At 36.6% G+C, this 16,038-nt stretch overlaps 1 protein-coding gene across 5 annotated transcripts in view; it reads right to left on the bottom strand.

Moving 5' to 3' along the window:
• Positions 1 to 5,353: 5,353 nt before the first annotated feature.
• Positions 5,354 to 16,038, bottom strand: part of LOC149539514 (cullin-3A-like) — a 29,179-nt gene continuing 18,494 nt past the window's right edge. For 3 of the 5 annotated variants that reach the window (XR_016356252.1, XR_016356253.1, XR_016356251.1), the window contains 3 exons: positions 9,213 to 9,497; positions 5,786 to 7,918; positions 5,354 to 5,688 (listed from right to left, as the gene is read on the bottom strand). Coding sequence is in view for 2 of the 5 variants with exons in the window: in XM_089800747.1 (XP_089656873.1) it covers positions 5,872 to 7,918; positions 9,213 to 9,373 (2,208 nt within the window). In the remaining 3 variants the exon portion in view is untranslated. Of the gene's footprint in view, positions 7,919 to 9,212; positions 9,498 to 16,038 lie in introns of all 5 variants that reach the window. The other 2 variants (XM_089800747.1, XM_089800746.1) reach the window with 1 other exon arrangement.

Raw genomic sequence — 16,038 nt, 5'->3', positions numbered from 1 at the left:
CAAACATGTCTTAGTTGTGCCCATGATTTAGCAGTAAAAACTATTATAATCCTGAATTGTTGTGTTCCTTTACTCCTTTAATTGAGTGCATTCTCTAAATTGTTTGTATATGCAAAGGTAGATGAGTTCAAACTTTGAGATTTTGAGATGTGATTGTATGTTACCATATTGAGCATTTATTTACTCCTTTACGAGATGGGGGTAATGTGGCTAAATTGGAGGGTTAGAAATGGATACATTGTGCTTTGTTTATCTCTACCTGTTAGTACTGTTAGAATGGATTTGGTATTTTTCATTTCTTCTAACAGCTAATTGTGGTTGTTTAAGTGCTTGACCAAGCCATTTCCTTTTACTGCAGATGTAGATATGTGTTATCTTTTTTGTATTGCATGAGTAGATATGCTTTCTTTTATCAATGCATATGAGTAGATATGCTTTCATTTATTTCACTACATATTGAGTAGATTTGTAGTTGTTTTATATTACATGTAACACTCTGTGAATATGCTACTTAAAACATATGTGGAAAGTAGTAAGTTTCACGTTTGTACTAGACCCATCTGATCCTCTTGTTCTGAGTCGCTAGGATTCTCATGCCAGGATCAGGGCGTTCTTTGTGTCTCAGAGAGTGGATGGATGACGTTTGATGGCTTTGGAGAAAGGATCACACAGATGGACACATGTTTGAGGCTCCATAATAACTCTTACCATTGATGTAATGTAAACAATCAGTTGATGATGATCATTGTGATGTAATTATGTTCAATGGATAGTGTATCTAATTATGTTCAATGGATAGTATATCTATAACAATCTTGATGTAGTTATTTATCACACATTTTGATAGATGAATGATGTGTAGGTCAAAATCTTAGATAATGTGATGTAGTTACATATTGTTATGGTAAACTCAATTGTTAATCTTGATTATGGTTAATAGAATGGTTTTTGACTTTTCAAACTAGAGTTTTGCTCATATATTTTTCCACATTTGTAGGAATTGTATGATGTGGCAATTGCTGAGTGGGACATGGTTCTTACATACAATATCAGAGCCTTATGAAACACCACAAAGAGGACTGTTTAACACTTCATAAGCAATGGGGCCCATTGAAGCTCAATGTAGGAACGAAACGCAAGTCAAAGGCTTCCATGATATCTTGATCTTTTGAAATCTCTAGAAATCATCGTAATGTCTGCATTTTTTCTGTCTGATTCTTACCAGATTAAGATTGGAAACACTCTTTAATATCCTCTTCATGAGAATTCCAAGGAGTAAGAAAAACTAACATCCTTCAACAAAAAATTTCCAAGGCGTGGAAGATAAGTCAATGGTTGTTGGTACAGAGGGAATTGGGAACTTTTTTGGTGGTTCTAACAATCCCCATAACTATTGCCAATGTTGATTGGAGGTTTCTGAAATTAGGGTACACTCTCACTTTTTTGCAAACTTGAAACCAGGATACCATTTGATTGTTTATTTGTTTTTTAAATAATGAGGTTCAAATCGACCCAAACTTGGCCAAAATTGTAGAATTTAAGTTATTAGAAATTAGTACGAGAAACGCAAGGAAAAACTGTTCAAGGTAAATTTCAACTTGATGAATCTCAGATTAATTATTAGCAAAAGGTGTGTAATCTATGAGAAAAACGAGACTTAAAAGCTAGGTACCAAAGCAATAAAATATATCTCATACAGGTTTGCAATAAATGAGATTGTAAGATTATTAGATATTTCAATTAATGTCAAAGGTTATTCAATTATTCAAAGTTAAGGCACGTAAATCTTTAACGAAATTCATTTTGATGTGAGATAAGTTATTCACCTTGTGACCCACACGATTTTTATTATTGATATGGCACTTTCAAGAGTGACAATGATTTTAAGACAGATCGTAAACCTTGCAATTGCGAAGATAGCAATGTGGACCAACTTCGCATGTATGATAGAGATTAATTCTTCCAATACGACCATGACGTCTATCATGTCCAATATGATCTACCCAATCAAAACTCGTATCAACTCAAAGAACTAATGCCAGAAAAATGGAAAAATATCCTTACATTTTCAGAAACTCAAATTTTCTTTCAAAAATCATTAACCATTAATCAAAGCAGGACGGATTTGGCACAAGCCTCACGGACATTATTAAAATCGTTCATTCATTCATTAAATCCAGACGGAGGTTTACAAGCCCACTTGACATATCAATATTAATACATATTCAAACAACTACCAATAGTTTTCTACACAGCCAGAGTAAATTATTATCCTCCATGTGTGCAGTGTAAATATTTGTTGATTTGCGGTCTGGTTGTTTATGCAATCCTTTCTTACGAACACCAGCCACAATCACCTTGTTATTATTACGGATATTCGTAATTGTGACCATACATTTGTTGTCTTCTATCTTCCTCGAAGAGAGTGATTTCTTATTATTTCACTCCAAAAAGAGACAACGTTCCTCGTCAGGAACAAATCAAAAAACATTTCAAGCATCTCGATGGTAAACTCAGTATTAATCAACTTGACAAACACTACACATGGTTCAGTAATTAATCCAACTCTCCCATACAGACAGATTCACTTCTACATTTTACCTTTACCAGAAGTCAAATACCCTTCCCTGCAGCAAAAACAGCATACCAGTCCGTTCAGCTAAAATCTGCATACCAATCCCAACATCTAGTGCATCTGGATAATCACAAGTCGTCATTGTATACTGTAAAGTCAATGAACATCACTACACGCAAAATCCCCCTCACTTCCCCTTGCTACATTCATCGCATTTACATGCTTTGCTTCCCTCTAGTACGTCATAAATTTTCTGTCCATTTCCATCATGATGGCCAGGGCCGTGGCCGTGAGTAAAAATATTTGCATTTGGTATCTTAAATGTCTTGCCACTTTGATGCGAGTAATTTGAAAGACCACTTGTGCTCTGCTTTCTATAGCCATTGACCTTTGCATTCAATATTCTTCTTGTATTAGTCTGAGGATTATGCTTCCATATGACCTCACATTTCCTCTATTTGCAAGCGACTTATGGACCTCTCAAATCCAAGTGTTTCAGCTCTCAACTAGATGCAAGCAATTCACAAAACAATCATTGAATGATGACCATCTTCTAAAGACCAATGCTGCCACATCTTCATCGTTCACAGATTTTTGGAGGTAAGACAGTTGTTCACTAAGATGCTTCAGTTGTAACAAGTACTCAAACAATGCTCATCCTACGTCTGATGTTTGATATTTAACTTTTAGATACACCCATACACATGGTGCATCTACAACTAACTACTTGAGGAGCATCCAAGTTTTATAAGCTTAATTTCAAAATCCTCGATATCATAGACCCCTGTTGTTTCTTTGCTCAGCATTATTGTAATTTGTATCCACATGTCTTACAGACAACTGGTAAACACTTTACGGCTCAGAAGCTATAATTTGTCCGGTAAAAATTTTGTGATCTGAGAAAAAAAGTAAAGCTTGTATAGATTGGCCATTATTAAACAAAATGAATCATCTCGTCTCCCAAACAATTCAATCCTTGCATAGTTTCAACTTTCAACTCAGAACATGAAAACCCCATTATACAAAGAGACTTAATAGATAAAGTGATATATTAATGCATTGCCCCTTCTATAAGGTGATATCTTGAATCAAAAAGCATTAAAATAGACGACAATTCTATTTGCCCACAACTGCCCTTGTGGTAAATGCACAGCAGCTGCCTTCCAAATTTGAAAATGTTTACCAAGCTACACCCAAAGCACCCCAACAACATCAGCTGTGTCTACAGCCAAAACAAAAATGAAATTCTCAACGTCCACTTAGATTTAATCTTACACATCTGACATCTCTCATGTACAATCCAATATTAGCACCTTGTAAAGTTAGTGTTCCTCAAACAGCACCTGCAATCCACAACTTTTAAAAAAGATCAGTCCACGCTGATGTCACCATTGCACTTCATGACCATCCATGCCACCTAATTTTCACCTGCCTGTTTGTCTAAAACTGATCATCACCACAATCACCATGTTCCCAACAGAGTTTGTTGAGGGACAGCTTGTTGGGTGGTGCATCTGGACCATTTATAGATGTCTCTATCTACAAGAAAACTTGTGCTAAAACTGCAACAGGAGCACTTTTACAGGTAGGAAGTTAACTGGTCAAATGCAATCTTAATTTGAAGAGAGGTACTTATTTGGCACAGAATATTTGTCGACAGGGATAACAGCAATAAAAATAAAAAGTCCTCCCTGTAAAATACCTGATTGATTCTGCCCTCAAATAAGATTTGATTAACAATCACTGAATTACATTACATCATGTCAATTTTGTAGAACCAAAAAACAAAAACAGAAACCACATAACATCTTGCTGATGCTGCAGCAAAACCCTTACATTCCACCTACCGTTAGTTTGCCTACAGTCTATCGATTTGTCCCCTGTAAATTTTATGCAGTTGGCATAACACATTGAAGTCTCCAGTCTTGTATAATTTCCCACCTAAAAGGCAAGGAAACTATTGATAGTGGATAACGTGAGAAAGGGGAGGGCATAAAAAAGAACACATAACTGATAAGCATTGACTTCAGCTTGAAATAATTTAATAAATTCTCCACCTTATAAATCTTAATATTGTCCTCTCTTAGATTCTAAATAAAATATATTCGCATCATGTCGTTATGGTCATCAGAGATACAAAGATACGTCATCCAAACAGCCCAAAATGCAATGTAGATGGTATGGAAACAACATACTAATTGATGCAAAAAAATATTACCATTTAAACAAACAGAAAATTAGTCTCAACATATGAAGAAAGAGAACCTGCATTTACTACAATTTGAAGTAAAACCTTAAACTATAAACCAAAAATGTGCATTCAATATCCCATCATGTGTTTTATTCTATAGGGAAAATGTCAAATATGTTGTAGCAGAATGCAAATTGCACTCGGATTGTCAACAAAAAAGTTCAAAAACCACTGTTACAATCGATCTCTCCTCCATATTCTTGTCCAACATTTACAAATTTTAGAGTCAGTTTCTTTTGTAACAGGGAGGTGGTAGGAACAGCTTATATAGAACCACAAAAAACTAGAAGGGGGGCAACCTCAGACAACAGCCAGAAGAAACCAAGCTGAAGGAGCTTGAACCTTTCCATCACATGAGATAGAATCTCATACCCCAAACCAAAATTCTGTATTTACAAGAATTACTCAAAATACCCCTAACATTAAAAAGTTATAGGAAATAACACAGCTTCCAATATTAGATTGCCCACAGTTCGAACACCTTCATGAAACCAAATAAGAACAGATATCATGCCAAACTATTAGTGTGAGCACTAAGACATCAAAATATGATCCATTCATCAGATTAAATGCACCTATAAAAGGCAATTAAAAGGATATGACGTACATGCAAGTCAAATAATAGACAAGAAAATTTGGTAGTTCAACAGGGAATCTATCATCCAATCTGTGACAGAGGAAAAGTCAAGAACAGAATCTGTAATGAATTTGGATGAGCAATTTGACCTCTGTAACCATGTTGCGAATGTCATTACAAATGCTCAACAACTTCTGGCAGAACCAGGAAATGTCGAACAAAGCCTGCAATAATATTGAGACAGGAAAATCTGTATCCAATCGCTTGAGTGTGGATAGAATCAAGCTGCATAAGAAATGAATCAAGATAATGTCACTCTACTGCATGCCTGCTGAGCATGTCTTGACAAATTAAAATTGCAGGAAAGTCAGTTGAGGATCACCTTGAAATAGATGACCAGTATCAGAACCTGCAAAACATAATACTGCCCAGACCAATGGAAAACGCAGCTAACTACTCCAGTTTCCACTAAGCAAGATATCGGTATAACTTCCTGTCAATTTTATCCCTCTCAAGAAACTCTCGCTCGATTAGAGATTCAATGCGTTTCTTTATAACTGCTGGGTTGGGCAAAAATCTTGATTGCAACTGTTTTGTGACCTCGGCAACTATATTATTATGTTCTAAAACGCGCCTAGCTTTCATTATTCTAACAATGGCTGCTTCAATCTGAGGCTTCCTGTCTTCCTCCACCTTCTGACGGGTCTCTTGCTTCTCTGGCTCACTCTCCTTTTGTGCAGTCACTGTGCCTATTTTGACCTTGAAAAACTTGCTTGTGAAACTGTCATTGAAGTGAAACACATCCTCTTCATCTATCTCCTTTCCCATGGGTTCTTTACGCAATACATTCTTCCCCTTCACACAAGCAAGAGATTGCAAGCACCTTTTCAAGTCTGCAGTTGGTATATCTGTTGCTTGCTCAATTTCCTTATAGCTTAGATAATCTGCTGTATTGAACAGCATAAGAATACACATCTGATAAGTGGAAACATTAAGCTCATGTCTCCTGGACTTGCCAAAAGTTGCTTTTAAATCTGCAGTGCCCATGTTAGTCTGCCATGTCAATCTTCTACCAGTATGTGTGTTGAGGTAGTATGCTCGAAACTTTTCACACACAGCCAAAATTTCTGCAGGAAGATTGCAGCCTGCACCTGGCTGTGTTGGCCATGAACCTGTGGTAAGAACTTGGACAGCCAAAGAAGGCCCATCATTAGGTTCACTGGAGGCAGCCAATAAAGTATTAAACCCTTGCATTGTGTCCCTAGAAGTTTTCATATCAGTAAACATGCCTTCTAATTTTGAAGTGAACTGATAGCCACATTCTGTCTTCAATTTAACAATAAGACTCCTTTCAGCATCATCAGAAACTGTCTTACCTGACAAAAGTCGTTTAGCTAAATGTTGTTTGTAGTACTTTTCAAATACATCTTTTTCATGAAGGTAGCGAAACAACATCATAACCTTATCAAGAACTACTTCTACATCCTCTTCACTTACTCCTTTAAGACCCTTCCGCAGCTTATCATCAACAAACAAAGAGATGAACTCGGGGGACCTTGTATTCAAATTAATAAAATACTCAAAAGATGAACTCAATGCATTTTGAAAGGTTTTATCATTGCTGAATGCTATGGTAATAATTTTGTCATACTTGTCCTTCATATCAAGAAGATGTTGCACAAAATCTACAGCATCTTTCAGCCTCTCTTGATCTGTTACCAATTGCTTCCCTGTTTCCCGTAGATGAGAAGTCATAACATCTCGGATAGTTGCCAGCCCATTGGATACACGACGGAACAAGCTGTGCATACGTCCTAAATCTTCATATTTATCATCCACAAGCATGCTCACCAGCCCCGAGTTTTCCATGTGAACAAGCCGTGTCATGTGATTTGCAATCATCTCCCTCTCCACCACATTGGTGATCTTGACCTCACTCTTTGGATCTAAGTAGTGTGAAACTCTTTCAATTTCTTCATTAAGCCTTCTTTCTGCTTTTTTCATATAATCACCACAATCACAGCACTCAATAAACTGTTGTGACTCAATTCTGTAAAAATCAGCAGTAACATCCAAAAAAGGCTTTTCAAAATCATCCTGGTATACAGAAGCACCCAGTTCCATCAACATTTTGATAATATTACGCATCAATCCTCGGTTGATAATTTCCCCTGTCCGTTCTCTGTGTACAAGATCAAGAAGGGTATCCAGAAGCCTATCACGAATCTTTGGAATTTTTACAATATGGTCTCTCCACAGATTCAATCCAAGCTCATTAACTGGGGTCTTATTGAAATTAGAGACATATGTCCTATCCATATACATCAAAATGTCTCTAATCATCTGCAGAGCTTTGTTGTGATCTGCCCATTGTCTATTTAACTCTTCTAGAAATAGACCTCCCTGAGCTGCTTCAATCAATAATGCTATATCCTTTAAGTGTTTAGTCATGGTTGTAACCAAGCCTGTATAGAGCTTATCCCCAAATTTGTGAAGAACCATATTGTAGGCATTCCTGCAATTAAGAAAAGTAAATCGTATTTCATGAAAACCTAGTTATTCATATTTTGACTTAAAATAATACATTCCATGGCCAGAGCAGAAAAGAACTGTCTTGTCATGGTAAAAAATGATGTCCGCAGATTCAGATAAGATATTACAGTAAACTAGAATTCATAACTATCCTGTCATTATACAAAGAGCCCTGAGTAGATTCGTATGGAAGATGACAAATATTAAATTCTACTGTTATGCAGATACCAATTAGCAACACTATCACAAGATCTGGATTAAATACATTACCAAAAACTACATGTATAGTTCTTGGTCAAAGCAATCCAACCAAACAGATTATATTATTTTTAAGAACAAAAACCCAAAAAGACACTTCAGAATAACCTCTTTGTCCAGGCAAAATAAGTAAGACTGGGATAGCAATACACGAAGTTACATGATTCACACCTTAGCAAAGAATATCAAAACTGAATAAGAGAAAACAGTTTCTTGACGGGAAATTAAAACAAATTTGACAAGCTAAACATGCCTAGTTTCACAAAAAATAATTAATAAAATCACTAGATATAAATTATATATAAAATCACTAGACATCCATGTGTCCATATTATTCTATCCTGTATATGCAAACATATCATTGTAAAGGTGTTTGCCTATCTAAAAGAGGTCACTATGTTCACAACTTCACATTAATGTTAATGAAGAATAGTCATGCCTTTCAGAAACAGGAAAAAAATCAAACTGAAGAGTAACAGTAGACCTCGCACTCGCAGAATACCTCAAGAATTACTTGGGAAAGAGAGAATTCTGACTGAATCCATTAAATGGGAGTTTATTTACCAAAGAAAACAAGAACAATATATAAAAGAAAAATAATGATTATTCCATCACTAAATGTGTCTGCAAGGCCAAAGAGTTCAATGGATGTGATTAAACATGCAGAATCGAGGTCATGAAATGTATTAATGTCAAACACATACAACACAAAAACCACATGTAGTAGTTATCTTTGTTGTCCTCCATACCTATTTTGAGTCTTCTACGCGAGTGCTACCCAAAAAGGGGGACTCAACTTCATACCTAGTAACACCTAGTTAAGCCTAATTACATTTCATACTAGACCTAATTACAGAACTCGGGTGGTTAAAATAAAGATAAACCAAACATCATTTTGGACCATAATACAAAAATTTCAAACAAAAGAACTATGAAAGAAACTACAAAAAACAAAATTTTAGCCCAGCAAAGTTCCAGTTATTAAAGAGGAAAAAAATGGAATAAAACATTTGACTTACCTGTACAACTCTTCAAAACTCAAACCACTGGCATTATGACTATATATTTCATGGATTGCATGCTCAATTAATTTCCAGGTCCTATCAGCATACTTCGGATCCATCTCCACCCTGTGTTTAAAAGGCTCAATTTTAAAAGGTTTCTTTTTAGGATTATGCATCCTGTGCTTTGCCAAAGCCTCACCCTTCTCAAATCAAACCTTTTTTTTGTCTATTTATGTCAAATATGCTGCAATTTGATCCAATCACATAGGTCTTCCCATGGGACTGAATTATATTTGTTCTCTGCAAAAGAAACAGAAAATAACAAGACTCAATTTTGCTATAATGCAATCCAAACATGATAACCCAAGACAATTATAACACTAACCTTAAAAAGCAATGGTAAACACAACAAAAGAAAATGAATATAATATATATTAGCAACTACTAGATGTATAGCTCAAACACATTCAGAGCTAATATTTAGTAAGTACATAGCATAGAAAAAAAATGAGTCGCAAATGTTTCGTAAGTACATAAAAATAGGATTTTTCATTCAGAAAATAGGAATTATATGTATTGTAGAATAAAAATCGAAGAAGCGATATAAGAATTATTGACAGTGCTTATCAAATTTTGTGAATCTACTTAGCTAAAAGTTCCTAGAAAACTGCATTCTAGGAACTGTAAGGAAAGTAGATTCACATTAAAAAGCAATCGAAGTGCAACATCCACTTAAATTTAGTGTCTAAACCCAATAAAGGAAGAGAAAATGTAATACATCGAAAGAAATTCAAGGTCAGGTACTCCATGCACAATTCAAAAAAAATATTACTGCTAATTATCTGCAATAATTCAGTAAATCCTAGAAAACATTAGTAAACACAACAAACGGAAAGATATATAGAGTCAACTAACAATGGCGCATTGGTTCAAATTCTCACTCAGACAAAATAAATTGTGAGCATACAGAAAATGAGTTTATTTGCTACTGATATTTCAGGTACACAAATGTACAGATTTTTCAATAATGTATTCTTAATAACATATTAATATAGGCTAATATTTAAAATAAAGGTTTATAACTAACAATTCTAGATATTAGTGAGACTCCTTAATTAAAGAATTTGAAGAGTGCATCAGATCAGGTCATGAATGTTTCTGTCAGCAGCCAGTTTGATAGATTCCAGTGTAAATGCCATCTCACTGGGGATTTCAAATGATATATTAAGGTCTTTTATGGGAAAAATAAAAAGACTTCTTCTCTGTGACATGCCCAGACCTCATTACCAGAGATACAATCATCAATGGGGGCAGCAAGCCTTTCTCTACAAAACTAGCAAAAGAAACTAAGATTGTTCCAGCTGCAAATTGAAAAAGACTTCAGTTGGTTGAGCTTGTATAACTTGCCTCGAGAATATTGGTATCTATCTGTTCTTTGAAGATTAGTGATTCATTTGGTGAATTTCAAATGGTCAATGAGTTTAACTCAAAATCACACAGTTAATTCCTGATAGCAATATCACAATTTGACTTGCTGTGGAAATTATCTCCTACTTATCAATTTCAAATGGTTGTAATGTCTTGAAAGGTTGTTAAGGTGTTTATACCCAGATTTGCATCAAGGTTAATATTTCAAAGCCTTTGCCAAAAATCATTACTGAGGTGACAAACAAATTGAAATTGAGGAACCCTATCATGGGTGTATCTACTGTTACAAGCAAGGACACTTCAAATCTATTCTGTCCAGATCGGAAGAAAGAGAAGAGAGAAACTTGGAAGGATATGGAATACCCTTAGATCCTTTTACAAACTCTACTTCCTGATTCTAATAAGGTCAAGGCTTCTCTGAGACTGACAAGGCCTTGACCATAACGAAGAGCTTTCTCCTAGAATTAGAGGCTTGAATTGAAGGCTCCTAACAAGTGACAATTGATCAACAATCGGTTAGATCCAAAAAGCTGAAATCTTCGAGCAGATCCTGCCGCTTTTTCTAAAGAAAATGTTGCACGAGGATTTTTTCACTGCAGAAGGTGTGTCCTGATGCTTAGGGATTCTTCAGTCCTTCGCACTGGAAGTATACATCTTGGGTCCCAACCAAAATTGGCAATGTCAAGCAAAAAGCTTCACCTCAAACTTCGTTTCCTTCCATATTTATGGGCTGACTGGTTATCTGCCCAAAGAAAAAAGGATGTGGCATCAATTAGTGCCATGACGGCTTCTCTGCATGGGGAAATATTCCTTCTACGGGATGACTCAATCCAATTATGTCTTCAAAAGAAAAAAGCAGACATGTCCCATGCCACCCAATCACAGCTGGATTTCCTTTCTATTGTTGATCATGGGAAGTCGCAGAAATTGAACAAAAGTCAAGGTCAACTTTCAACTGGACTAAATAAAAATGGTGCTTCTGCCAGATTGCTGAAAGATCAATAGATTCTCGGTTTCCCCATTGTCATTAAACAAAGATTGATTACTGTTAAGCCATTGTTCCTGTCTTCAATTCAGATCATTTCCCATGTCAATGGAAATATCATCAATTGATTTGCACTTACGTCAAGTATCTATTCAAGTTCAAAGACGTGTGGTTTGAAAAAACCCAATTTTATAGATTGCTTAAAGAACTGGTGGCAGACTGCTCCAGAGCTAACTGCCTCACAGATGTTTGTACTTGCAAAATCTCGGTAACATCAAAGGTTGTGTTAGGGTGTGGAACACACAGGTTATCAACAAAATCTTTAAGAAAATGTAAGACTTGAGTACAACCCATGAATCAAGTTGTGCTTGCCATGAAATTGAATCAAAAATCTTTCAATGAAAAAGCCCTCCTGTCCGAATATATAAAGACAAAAATTAAGAGATTTGTGATGAAAGAGGAAAACACAAACATTATTTTTTCCCATAATTTTGGAGGAATGTTGATCAAATCTCCTCCAATCCATCTAGGAATGAACAGCTTATTAAGGTTCTTTATGATTTCAGAATATATGGGGTGGCTTTATCCAGAGCAGGTGAGCTCTGAACTTGAATGAACAAAACAGGCTGCTACAACATATCCCTAGATTAAACTCAGATGCTGAAAATAAAGATCTGATGTCTCTATCTATATTATCCCTCTCTTGTTGAGGGGAACAGTAATTTCTATATAAAGATCTGATGTCTCTATCTATATGAACCCCTCAACCTGTGCCTAAAGGCCTATATATAGTAGGAGCCCCACCCTACACCAATATACCAGTCCCCAAGGCTTTAGAGTCCAAGTGACTTTGGGCTTGATCATTGGAACCAATCGTTGTTACATAGAGAGGAATTAACCAATTTCCCAACAACAAGGCACATTATATAAAGGTATCCCTCAAGGGGTGGGAGGAGAGCCACCCACCCACAACTACCTGGCATCAATGATCAAATATTAGGGGGGGCCCTCAGGAACCATCTCCTTTCCAAAAAGGAGCTAGTTTCCGGCTCAACATCTCCTCCAGAACTTGGGGACCGTGTGGGTAGATAGGGGCCCACCCACTAGATTTGGAACTTGCCATATTCTCACCCAAACTCAGGCGTGGGTTCCTGTTGGGTGTCCATGAGGATAAATGAGGTTTACCGGCAAATATAGCTTCCCACCCTCTCAGTACATCTAATATATACGTAACAATAAGAATCTAATAAGAGGGGCACAGATGGGTGGGCCTCTCAACCAATCCCACGGCCTCCCACCTACCCCTCCTATCCTTAAGGGTTGGGGGATGTGCCTAAGGCATGTTATGTATAGAATCTGCCTTCATTAACTAGAAAAACTCCCTTCCGATAATCTGAAAGGGCGCCCTTCCAATATAGGGTGTAGGGGTAGGTTCAAAACAGCTAGTTTCCATCAGGCTACTTTCCCACAGCCTAGCTATTGATTGTAGGGCTATTAGTTTTTCCACCACTTGTGATTACTAGAAATGGGCAATAGTAGGGGCCCTGCAGGGGCAAGCATGCTACATATAGAATCTGGAGGCATAAACCCCTTTTATAATAATAGGCAGGAATGGATTAAATTAGTGAATTCTAGCAACTATAATTGGAGGGGGGCTCCTACAATTCATGGGGTCTCCGATAATAGAATAGGGCAGGGCCACCCATGTTACATATAGAATCTGGCAAGCTCGAGGAATCGAGAAATAATACTTGACAGGAAGAGACCGCCCTGACAAAAAAATATAATATTATATGTGTGATGAGCAAGGCTTCATTCATACCCCACCCAATATGTGGTGTGGGCCTCCAACACTTAAACTTGTCTGCTCATAGCCATCTCTGATAGTAGTAATAGAAGAATTTGATTCTTGTGAGACAATTGAATCTGGGACTGGTGGATGTGCATATGAATCATTAACTGCTTATAGGTCAAATCAGACCCTGGTACAGGATCCCACTCTGCTTAAATAATATCTTAGTAAACAAGATCAACTGTCTCAATAGTTGGGAACTGTAAATGGAGTTGTATTGATGTGAGAGCCTGCAGCAGATCCAATTGGGTATCTTCTTATTTAAGGCACAGGAATGGATGCACGCACGGGAATGGGTGCACGACTATCATGTCAATGGTTTGCATGATTCATACAAGTGATAGGGGCTCCGGAGTGATGCGTTTGTACATTCATAGGTTCTTGCATTCAAAAGAGCGCAAGGTTGGTTGCCTTTCTAGTGACCTACTCGCAAATTCTGAATCTTGAAATACATCATTGGAATGCGAAAGAACAATTTTGGGAATATAGGGAAGTGTAGGAACATAGGCTAATTCCAAAACTCCACTTACATAAACAATTGGTTAGGTCAGGATATAGCTTTGAAACATGCTGACTAAGCCTTGATTGCTTCCACTTTTCACAGCAAGTCAAATTGATATTCCTGGTAACATCTCGCAGTATTAGAGTTTGTTAAAAAATATGGGTTTGGCTGCTTAAGAGTCTAAAAATACCAGAGAATTCAGAGGGTCTATGATTGCCCTTTGCTTTAAAATTCTAAAAGGATCATGATATCATCACCATCCTCCTCCACTGATTTCCATCCAATGTTTATGTGTAACAATATCTACAAAACCATTTCCAAAGCAATGACTAACAGACTAAAGGATTTTATTCGAGATTTAAATTCCATAGAATAAAGGATTTGGTCCCGGACAGAGCAATGTCATAAGGTATATTAATCACTTGTCAGTTCTTCCATTTTTTTCCAGTCACTATCATCACAGGAGGGAAGAAAATATTGAGTTTGATTGCAGAAAACACCTCTAAAAAGAGAGATGAAAGGGAAGTTTAGAGAATGACGGACAAAAGGAATACTCAAAGAAAATTTTAAAACAACTAAGATGCCAAGAGAAGATGGATGGAAATGCACGACTGGTGTAGCTACGGAGCATGGGACCACCAAGGTTTTCAACAACATCTTTAGAGAATAGGTAGTAGTTGTGCATGTCGGACACTACAATTGGAGCAATTGTTATGTTGTCATTGATGTCAAACCTATTGTTTAGACAGAGTGCCAAACCTACTGGAGAGACATTTACTAACAATGTAGAGTGCCATATTATTTGATTAATGAAGAGGACTTGAAAAGAAGAGATAGCAAGGTTAGCTAGTGAATGTTGGTGAGTGATAAGAAGTTGAGTTTCATGGAATTACAATGGCCACTTGATAAGTTAGTCCTTGACAAAATAATGTGTTGTTCAATCAATACATGAAGTAAAGAAGACAGCTGGATGAAGCTTACAATTGGAACAAGTCAAATGGAAGAGCTTGACTAAGTATCAACATTGGTTGATCAATGAAGAAGTTGAAGCAAAAGATTAAGGAACTTAAGTAAAAGCCGAACAAAACAGTTCAAGCCGAGTGTTAGTTATTGCCAAGCAAATGTATGAACAAGTGTTAGTAGTGACCAACCAAAGGAATTGTCGGGCAAGTCTGTTGATGTCGAGTGAGATAGTATAGTGTATGTCGAGCTACACAATGATGACTGAGCAGAAGGACACAGTGATTGCTGAGTGACAATGAAAGTTACAATTTGAGAAAGAATTGATTTTGAGGCTCACATAATAGGAATTTTGAATTAATCAAAGCGCGTGGAAGATAAGGATTGATGAGCTAGCATATTTAATGCACAAGGAGAGTTTGTTAAGCGATCCAAGGCAAGGATTTGATCACGAGTTTCTTGAAGAAGGAAAACAAGATGATGGAAGGATTCGATGAATCTGACCTAACCCTAAGATCAACAATGATGTTCAAGCAACAAAGGATCGAAATTACCTATTTAAGGAGGCATAAGAGATGTTTCCTAAGGTTGGTTTGTTGTTGATTGGCAATCTTAAGAAGAAGCTGTGAAGAACAGAACAGTAGAGGAAAAGTGTGAAGAGTTTGGTGAAGACTGATTACTTGAGAGAATGCCAAGCAGATCAATGATGAAAATGCGAATGGAGGCCAGTCAATAAACCATCAAATGAGCTAATGGAGATCTAAATTTGCAAAGTGAATTGTACTTTACATATCAAACCTACTATTACATTCTAACCATTGTATTAGTCAAAATCTTTTAATCAAGGTTGACCTAACGGTCATTTTGCAAATCCTTTAATCACGGTGACATTCTAATGAAATTATACAAAGTCCTCTCACAAGGCCACACCTAACACGGTGATTAAATCCTTTAACAGGGTCACATTTAACACAGTGTTGTATAACCTTTAACAGGGTTGCTCTTAACCCAGCTCACTTCAGAAGAGTGAAAAATTGGCACCATGTTACTAGGTGGTTTTTTCCAAATTGGGTTTCCACATTAAATCCTAGTGTCAAATGTTATTTTCATGTGT

The sequence above is a fragment of the Cupressus sempervirens genome, chromosome 9 (genome assembly GCF_028749045.1).
Source record: "Cupressus sempervirens isolate cs-2001-9-10 chromosome 9, ASM2874904v1, whole genome shotgun sequence".
Taxonomy (NCBI): domain Eukaryota; kingdom Viridiplantae; phylum Streptophyta; class Pinopsida; order Cupressales; family Cupressaceae; genus Cupressus; species Cupressus sempervirens.
The sequence above is the reverse complement of the archived record's forward strand: the minus strand, read 5'-3'. Positions and strand labels throughout refer to the sequence as shown.